The 10,494-nt window shown below is 38.2% G+C and overlaps 1 protein-coding gene across 1 annotated transcript; it reads left to right on the forward strand.

Moving 5' to 3' along the window:
• Positions 1-59: 59 nt before the first annotated feature.
• LOC136811879 (bolA-like protein 1) lies at positions 60-10,075 on the forward strand. The gene is made up of 5 exons (XM_067068503.1): positions 60-171; positions 659-710; positions 1,373-1,437; positions 1,679-1,747; positions 9,914-10,075. The coding sequence occupies exons 1-5, from the start codon at positions 70-72 to the stop codon at positions 9,989-9,991; spliced, it is 366 nt and encodes a 121-aa protein (XP_066924604.1). The 5' UTR covers positions 60-69; the 3' UTR covers positions 9,992-10,075.
• Positions 10,076-10,494: the final 419 nt, after the last annotated feature.

The raw sequence follows: 10,494 nt of genomic DNA on the forward strand, positions 1-10,494 counted from the left end.
TGTCGCAGCTCTATGTAGTGGGACACGAAAAACTTCTATCTGGGGCCGTGGTTGCGAAAATTCGTGTCAATGTTACATGGAGAAAATAGAATCAAAACAAACAAAATGGCTACCCTTGCAGCAGGGCCTGTACGTCAAGCAGTTATCAAGAAACTCACAGAGGCATTAAAGGTTTGTTTGTTGCAATATGTTTTCATGTTCCTCGTTTTTCTGAATTTAAAGCCATACATATGAAGCTGTGTGCTAATGTTGCAAAACCAATGCAAAGTTGTTTTTTTTAATCAGAAATGTAGGTCATTTGTCGGACGTCACTCAAAACACTTTATACTTTACTTTTATACTTTAGCCCAACAAGTAATGAAAAACAATCTTAGTTTTACCAGCTTCATTTTGTGTTTAAATGAAATGAATTTTAATTCTTTATCTCTGGTTCATGGTACATTGGGCTTTAAAGGTGGCTAATCTAATTTAAAGGGTCGAAATTCAAAAAATTTCTGTTCCGTCGTGCTCGTCGTGGGCCCCTCCTTTTTAGTGCTTTAGTCAGCTTTAGTTTAGACACTATGTAGCTGAAACTTTTTTTTGCCTCAGGGTGTCCTAAAAATCCTAGATACGCCCCTGATCTTGCATCATTTTTTATTGTTTTTTTAATTATATACAGCCAGCTCATCTGGATGTAATCAATGAAAGTTTCATGCACAATGTTCCAGCAGGTTAGCATGTGTATTTTAATTATCGATTGTTTATGAAACATGTGTAAACGTTGTAAACACGTTGACTTTACCTTGACACTTGACATGTTATTTTCAAGTACTTTTTCATCACTGTTATTTGGTGGCAAAAACTCACTTTGAAATCAATTCTTAAACTCGGTTTTGCGGAGAAAGTAGAGAAATGACGGTACAAAAATGAAGGAAGGAATCTGCTAAGATAAGGATTAACACCATTCACTTTAAAATCCTCCAAAACGTTTCAATTAAAGGTTGTTTTTTCATAAACAAGTTAGAATTTTTAGGCTGAAAATGAAAACATCTATTTAGGGACATTTAGAGGAAAAATTACCTGCTTGATTTATGGGAGACTGTTCATCTAACGTTTCCAGACCATCTAAGAAGAACGACAAATAACTATTAAAAAGTGACAAAAAAAAACGACAAACCCTAACCCTAACTATCAAAGAACGAATTATAAAGTGACTGTGTCACTCCTACAGATTCATTCTTCTTTGTTTGTCACGGGAATTAACTACATGTGGTTTAAAAGAACGCAAAATTATGCATGCGTATAAGATCTATTTGGGTGAGCTAGAAACATTAGATGAACTAACTCATAGTGTTTAGTCACATAACCAGTATTTCTTATTCATCATCTTTAGGCTCGGAGACTCATTTCAAAGTGATTGTAGTTTCAGATGCTTTCAGCAAGAAGCCATTGATTCAGGTAATGTAATAATAAGTTACCTTTAAGGGAAGAAATTTTTGAGTAACAAATTTTTGCAAAATTTAATTTGGTTGTTTTTTACAAACCCGTGAAATTAAATTCCACGAAACACCAAAAATAACTATTTACTTCTTACTCCTTTTGAAAACTGAAAGACCCAAAAAGTGACAAAACAAATCCTGACAGATAGACAGGTCGTTGTAAATTGTTATAAAAGTTGGTCCCACTCCTGTTATTTCAGAGGCATCGTTTAGTAAATGAGACACTAAAAGAAGAACTGGCATCTGGGGTACATGCACTTTCTATCCAGGTCTGTATTTTTACACCTATAGTTCTTTAGGTTTATTGTACAGCAAAAATTACTTACCAAAGCAGTGAAAACGGGATAAATTTTTTTGTTTCATGAATGTAATGACAGAAGCTTTGGGGTTAGTAACTCATGCTGGAGTAATCAGTTATTCAAATTATTTGGAATTTTACAATCGCGAAAATAAAAGTTCGCGAAATCAAAGAACATATTATTACGAGTTCAACTGTAATTCAATTATAAACTCTAGTAACCTCCTAAAAGTACTTTCTTTGAAGTTTTTCGAAAGTTTTTGAGTGACTTTGTATGCCTTTGTTATAGATTAAAAAACACATCTCTTTTCTATTTACAATTTATATAGTCGCGAAATTAAATAAAGAAGGTCATTTTCGCGAAATTTAATCCACGCGAAATATTTATTAAATTCTCGTCTCGCATAAATTAGTACACGCGAAAATTTATCCACATACTCTTAGGTTCCAAATAAACGGGGGGGTTCGAATAAACGGGGGGGTTGGAAAATTTTCTAGATTTTAATAAACGGGGGGGACCTAATTGCCGGGGGGTTGGAAATTGTACTTCTGAAACCCAAAAATAAGGTAAAAATAGGCTAAAATCAGGCTATTTAGAGCAAAATAAGGGGCCTTCTCTTTGACAGCTGAAAATATTCTTAGAGATTAATAAACGGGGGGGGGGTGTAGTCGGACAGAAAATGAATTGACACAAGTGTTCGTAACTTTTGTGATAGAGTTCAAACTGAATGAATAAAAAAATGACAAGATTTAATCTAGGTAACAAAGTGAGAAAAATGAAGAATAATGAAAATATTGACAAAGTATTTTAGAGGAAAATAAAAGAAATCTAAGTTAATAAATTAAATAAATTCTTACCAACTTGCCAGAAATAAATGTGGTGTAAATTCTGTCCAATAAATTAAAATTGAAAATTGATGTTGAAAGTTTGAAGACGTGAATTTGAATGTTTACTTTGAAAGTTTGATTATTTGACTTGAGTTCACATTTTTCCTCGTATGATGCCTCAACAGACACTTAATTGATTATGAAAAATTGAACTGATACGAAAAAATCTGAGTGTAATTTGAAATGCTAGAAAAATCGCTAAGGTATAAATGATATAAATGATACAAAGAAATGAATAAATATTTTTAATTGTTTTGTGCGTTTAAATAAAATGACGTATGCAATTAAAATGGGATGACTTTTTGCAGTCATTAGGGACGCGTGCGCCTAACACTGCCCCAACTGAGATGCAAAAAGTCACCCTAAGTGAAAGGTGTGTGTGTTTTCTATTTTTTTTTATACACTAATGAATCAGCATTGATCTGCCATATCGTTCAATTGTTCAACAATTGACTTCTCATTAACGTAATGAATAACAATTAGCTCCCGAACATGTCGGACGGTAGTCCTGTTACAGTTCTCAGAGTGATTTCGATAACATACTTTAACTTGACGAATTTTGTTATCCTTGCTCATAACAGTATCTTCAACCATACCATACTGGTATGTTAATTTCAATGGACTATTTTTCAAGAACAAAACAACATCTCCAATACGAATATCAGTATCAGATTTAAACCACTTTGGTTGATTGATGAGCTTAGGCACATGATTGATAAGCCAACTATCAAACCAAGATTGATAGATTAACGAGTTGGTTTGGATGATTCTTGAAGAGTCATTGGACAATTCAAATGGACCTACAGGACTTCGTTCGTTATTGCGCCCAAGTTTCAGTCTATTCGGGGTTATCAAGTCCATTGATTCAAAATCAGAAACATAATTACCGAGTGAGATTGGAAGGTCGTTGATACAATTCGATATCTCTGATGCAACTGTCTCCCACTGGAGAACAGATAAACGTTGATCGTTATAACTTTTCGTCAGTGATTGCTTGATTTCACGAATTCGTCGTTCGACTTTACCATTGTAGTTATGTCCATCGACTGGACACAATTCGAATTCTACATCAACATGGTAGTGGAGCTTGTACTTTGTGTCGTGAAAGTTGATCGTTGTGTTGTTGTAGGTTTTGAGAATCTGCGAACCACGGTCTACGAATACTGATTTCGGATAGCCAGTGTCGCAGGCGAAGCGTGTGAATGCTTGGAAGAAAGCTGGGCTGCTGTAATCGTCCATTATTTTGATTGAGGTTGTTGATGTTGTGGAGCAGACGAAAACGACTAGCCAGATTTTGATCGTCTTGCGTTTGTTGTGATTGGTGTAAGACAGAAATGGTCCTGCCAAATCCACTTGACTGTTGTAGAAGGCAGGTGCAATGGTGAGTGATCTGTTAGATGTCTTCCCCATTTCGACTTCGACTTTTTTCTTTAAGATGTAACGACAGAGCTGACAAGATCGACGTACCATCTTCACGATGTCTCGTCCTTCAATGATGAATGCTCGTTTGAGTACATAACGCCAAGTTGATTCGACGCCGCTGTGTTTGACCACGTTGTTATCCCAATGAACTTCGTTGACGATTGCGTAGGAGATAGGTGAGTGCTTGTCGAGGATAGGCACACAGAAGGTTGTTGATTGGAGATCTATCATAGCTTTCGTCATTGGTGTGGTGATTTGAACTTCGTCGCTGTCGAGTATTCGTCCAGTGTAGGTGAGTATGCCGTTGATGTCTTTGGTGAAACGTTTGTACTTCACAGTTTTGATGAAATGACGAACTTCTGCTGAACCTTTCCACCAGTAGTAGTGTTCAGCACGTTTGATCTCGTCACTCGATAGGATGATCATTGATTTGTCGACCATTGAAATGTTGGGGAACTTCTTTGGACCTTTAACCTTTGCTAAAGACTTGAGTGCATAGTAATATTTATAAACAATTGCTAGGATCCTAACCACTTTCTTGAATGGAAACTTGTTCGGATCCAATAGATAAGAAGAGAACAGATATCTCTTCTTCACTTTGTCTGGAAGACTAGTTCCTTGCCTTGATGCAAAATTGCAACTTGTTGATACCACAGTTGAAGTCTCTTTCTTGATTTCGTTGATTTCAGTAAGGTTAAGAATAATATCTCTTACCGATTTAATGGGAAGATCCTTTTGAGTCATCCACTTGTCTCCATTGATCCATCTTGATTGGCTGTCAACATCTTGCAGTGAAGCTCCTCTTCTTGTTGCGATGTCGGCTAGCATTTGATCTGTCTTGATGTAGAACCAATCGTTTGGGTTTGTAAATCGTTGGACTTCAATCACTCGATTGTGGACGAATGGTTTCAGTTTGATTTCATCGTTGTGAATCCAGTGAAGGACGATTTGGCTGTCTGTGAGATTTGTCCAACCATCATGTTTTGATTGCAGAGCTTGCTTGACAACTTCTCCAGTGTGAGTGTTCAGGACGGCTGCCGAAAGCTCTCCTCTTGGCTGTGATGAAGGATTTTGGATGATTTTCGAGCGAGCAAAGATCAATTGACATGAGTAGAGCCCGTTTTTACGAAGAACTCTTCCATAGATGGCTGAAGCTGCGATCGATTTGCTGGCATCTCCAAAATTGAGGGTAGAAATTTTGACGTCGACGGCGTCCTCAGGAATGATGCATCGGTTGAATGTTACATTTTTGATTTCCTCCATCATCTCGAAGTGTGATTGCCATATTGGACGAAATGAATCTGGAATGATATCATCCCAACCTAGCTTACGTTCAACTAAGTCATGGAGGTCGAGCTTCAATGCTGCTGTAAATGGGGTCAACTTCCCAGTGATGTCGAAGATTTCCGCTGCTTTCGATACACAGTGTCGACGAGTGAGTTTAGCTGGGATTTCCTTTTGAGTAGTTGGCTTCTTTCCTCTGACCTTCTTCGCGAAGTTGAGTTCAGCGAAATCGATTGAAATAACGTCATCTTTGGAGAACCATTGAATACCTCCAACGTGGATACTTTTACCGTCAGCAGAAAGTTTGTCGATTGGATCTTTTCCTGAAAAGGTGAATCCTTTAAGTCCAAATCCTCCTTTTGAGCAGACAATCTCCATTTCATCGGCTCTTTGCATGGCAAGGTCGATGGATTCCTCACCGGTGACGCAGTCATCGACATACACATCTCTTTCGATTATCTTGGATACGTCTGGATATTGCTCTTTCATAAGGTGGGCGGTTTGGCGGAGTCCACGTTCCGATTGATTCCCTGACGATTTAACACCGTAGATTAGTGTTTTTATAATCTTTTCTTCGGGAGATGATCCAACGTTGAGGGAATCGTTCCAGAGATAGCGTTGGTAACACCAGTCGGATTTGGCAAGCTTAATCGAGTTGTACATCTTTGCAATGTCTGTGTGGAAGGCGATTCTTTGAGTGAACCAACGAATGAAGATGTCGACGAGTCTATTCATGCCGTTGGAGCCTTTGGCGAGGATTGAATTGAGTGAGTGACCACTTCCAGTTGGCTGCGAGGCGTCGAAGACTATACGACACGGAGTTGATAACGAATTCGGTTTCTACACCGCCCTCCAGGGGATGTAGTTCTTTGTGACGTTGGCTTGAAGTGCTTGATGTGATTTGATTGGGAGATTGCGAGCAAAGTCAACGTGACCGAGGTCTTGGAGTTTGCGTTCAGACTTGATAACATCTTGCTTGTCTTGTTCGTACTTGTTGAGTCGGTTGACTTGTTGAAGGTAAACTTTCATCGCCTTGTTTCGATTTGGTTCAAGACGAATTGTTGGGTCTTTCGTGAATGGTAGAGTAGCAGTCGTGATTTTATTTTCGATGTCGACGTGAACTGATTTGTTGATGAGGTGCTGTTCGACTTCTTCACGAATGCTGCTGGTCTGGTTGAAGTCGTGATCTTTGCAGTCGGAGCATGATCGACATTTGATGCAACGGTATGAGATGTCACTTCCTGCGTCCTCTGCCATGTTGAAGATGCTTTCACGTTTGACATGTGATTCGACGTTGACGTGGTTGGAGCTGTATCCCAATAATCGAACATCAGGATTGACTTGATATCCTACTTGATAAGATCGAAGTTGGTTAGAAAAGAACGAAGTGAAGTGTATACCTTGCTTGTTGATTGATGAGAAGATTTGATGAGGTCCACCAATAACACCCCGACTTCCATCTGGATTCTTGAATGCAGATTTATAAATCGTCAATCCAGAAGGCATTTTGAAGATTGGTTCGGGATGGTAACGTAGAAATCTGATGCCGATCATCAGGTCGACTTCACCACCAATTGATGTTGGGATTGTTGGAAGGTTGGCTATACTCCTCCCATCTTTCAAAAAAGATGATTTCAGATCGTTGTAAGCCTCTTGAAGTGGGTACGTGGGAAATTTGCGGGTGATTCGATCCAGGGATGGTCCAAAGAAAGTTGCTGGTGGGCCATCGGCTGTTGGAATGCGTACAGTGTAATCTCCACGTGTTTTGGCTGACACACCACCGACTCCACCAATATTGATTGATTCGTTGGATTCGAGTGTTGCGTTGTCTTTAAGGCGTTTGGCTGCCTCTGAGCGGATGACGAAGTCGCTGCACCCTGTATCGTAGAAGACGAGATATGTTTGATTGTTGATTGATATTTGTTGTAGCATGTAGATGGCTATCTCAGATTGATTGTTGGCGTTTGCATGGTAGTCACCAGGTTGAATGTCGACGTGATGGACCAGTTGGATATTCTTTGCACAGTCTGGAAGATTGGGGTTTCGAATGAACCTTGCCTTGAAGTCAGTGAGAAGTTGTTCGTTTTGAGGATTCGTCTTGTGTTCCTCGCACACCAAAACGTGTTTCTTGATTGGATATTGATCATGACTTTCGTGTGGGCATACAAAGTCGTGTTGGCAACGTCCATCACGGTGTCGTCCTGTGTTGGCAAGTGCTCCCGGAAATAAGCATTGAAAACATAAGTTATTACTGGATAGGTGCTTAAATCTTTGACGAGGAGACATTTTTGAGAATTTCTCGCAGACATAGTATTGAGTGAGTTTGGAGTTACTAGGACCAGTAGTTGAGAAATGATCAGTGGCACCACAGATTTGACAGGCGTTAGGTTTATTGAAAAAATTGGAACGACCAACCTTTCCTCCCTTTGGTGGGTTGTCCTGTTGATTCTGTTGGCCATTGGCGAAGTTGATAAGCTCTTTCTGTTGGTAGATTTTGATTTCTCGTTCCAGGAAGGTGAGAAGTTTAGTCCACAACTCTTTACCATCAGGTGTCTCGTCTTCTTCTGCACACGAGGTCAGCCACTTCATGGTGATTTGATTGCCCATCACATTGTAAATTTGATTGATACCGTCACCATAGTAGAGATGTGGTTCGATTTGATGCTCACTTGCCAGACTCATCAATTCTTTCATTAGATTGATAATCTTTCCAAGAGCTTCGACGAATTTGGTTGGCTCTCTAATTTTCGACAATTTATCTAATTGGGTAAGCTCAAAATGTTTGTTAGACAATAAACGTTTGACGTCACCAAAGCTTTTCTTAAGAATGCTCCAGATTTCGTTGATGTCTGACTCATGTTTCACAATAGATAATGCTGTACCCTCAAGGAAATTATTTTTCAGAAAGTCTGGCATCATATGCTTTGGAACGGTAGTTGAATAGAGTTTATCAAAGTCACTTTTAAACTTGTAGAAGTTGATGGATGAAGAGTAGCCACTGAATTGAGGAAGTTTGATTGAAAGCTGGGATTTGTTAAAGGTCTTGACTTTATTGAGGTCACGCCCTTTGATCTCGGCATCGATAAATTTCTCAAATGAGATAAATGTTTGAAAGTAAGTTCATACCCTTCTTTGAGCTTAGTGACGTCATCAAGTTTTCCGGTAGGGCATTTCGAGATGAGAGTAGCAGTGCGAGTAGAAAGTCTCTCAAAGTCCTTCGACATTGACGTGATGCATTTTTTCATCTCTTCGAGTTCCTCATTAGTTGATTCAGTGATGTTTGTTTTAACTTCCTCAAGGTTCGTACCGTTGGGTTCCTGGATGTTTGGTTGGATTTTCGATTTCAACTCTTTGAGTTTTCCTTGTACGTCTGTGAGCTCGAAGCTGAACCATTGTTGATCTGCGACAATGTGGCGGGAAGATGCGACACTCTGACGTGCGGACATGACGGTTTGAGCATTGAGAAGATACGTACTGATAGATGTCATGACTGCTTTGTATCTGGGGGCTTCTCTGCCAAATTTTGTTCGGTAGAATGATCGAAGATATTCTGCATGCTTGCGGTTATTCTCGATAACATTGTTGGGTGTGCTTGCGATGATCGGATGCTCTGCGATGAAATCGTCAATCTCATCAATCATGCAATCTGCACTGATTTCGTCAATTAATTGAGGTTTGGTATCCATGACGTTGTGAATTTCTCGTTGTTTGAATGTAGTCGGACAGAAAATGAATTGACACAAGTGTTCGTAACTTTTGTGATAGAGTTCAAACTGAATGAATAAAAAAATGACAAGATTTAATCTAGGTAACAAAGTGAGAAAAATGAAGAATAATGAAAATATTGACAAAGTATTTTAGAGGAAAATAAAAGAAATCTAAGTTAATAAATTAAATAAATTCTTACCAACTTGCCAGAAATAACTGTGGTGTAAATTCTGTCCAATAAATTAAAATTGAAAATTGATGTTGAAAGTTTGAAGACGTGAATTTGAATGTTTACTTTGAAAGTTTGATTATTTGACTTGAGTTCACATTTTTCCTCGTATGATGCCTCAACAGACACTTAATTGATTATGAAAAATTGAACTGATACGAAAAAATCTGAGTGTAATTTGAAATGCTAGAAAAATCGCTAAGGTATAAATGATATAAATGATACAAAGAAATGAATAAATATTTTTAATTGTTTTGTGCGTTTAAATAAAATGACGTATGCAATTAAAATGGGATGACTTTTTGCAGTCATTAGGGACGCGTGCGCCTAACAGGGGGGGGGGGGGGTCCTAATAAGGTCCGGGGGGGTTGGAAAATTTTCGAAAAATTAACAAGCGGGGGGGCCCGTTTATTTGGAACATAAGAGTAAGGTGAAAGTCTTGGCTGAAATTTTGGGAAGATGTCTTAGGGTCGTTTTTCGAATTTTGGCTAGAACCCGTCATCTCGCAAACCTAGTACCCTCCTCCTCATGGGTTTTTAAAGTTTCAAGAGCCAGAGTGATAAATCAGCAGAAAACCTGTTCATTTCAATGTTTTTTGCTTTCTAGGCAAAAACTCCAGAGCAGTGGGAATCGAATCCGAAAATATCAGAATCTCCTAATTGTATGGGTGGTAGTAAAAGGTAAAAACTACATTAGTACTGGTTATAAAGGCGTGAAGATTGTAATTATATAAGTGTTCAATTTGCATCGGATGAAGACATTAGAATGTTGGATAAAGATACAGGATGCGGAAATTGCGAGTCATCAACTCATTGTGGAACAAAACTGGCTTAGAACTTACCATGGTTATTCAGAACTTACTATGGTTATTCAGAACTTATGCAATGAAAACATTAATTTCGATCAAAATATCCATGTTGATAAAAGTGGAGAAAAACGAATCATTGAAATACCACACAAAAAATTTCAAACTTTCAATGTTCGAATACAACTATATTTTTCATTTTCTTACTTTCTAGAAAAATGTAAAGAACACATTTGATAATAATAAATACTTACTGTACAATATGATGCTTTTAAATGAGAATATTCTGATTAAAAATCAAATATAAATGTTGTCTAAGGTTATTGTAATTATCTTAATTTCAAATCTCACCTTGTTTAATAACTTGAATGGTTTGTTAATT

The sequence above is a fragment of the Clytia hemisphaerica genome, unplaced genomic scaffold, assembly GCF_902728285.1.
Source record: "Clytia hemisphaerica strain Z4C2 unplaced genomic scaffold, Clytia hemisphaerica genome assembly, whole genome shotgun sequence".
Taxonomy (NCBI): domain Eukaryota; kingdom Metazoa; phylum Cnidaria; class Hydrozoa; order Leptothecata; family Clytiidae; genus Clytia; species Clytia hemisphaerica.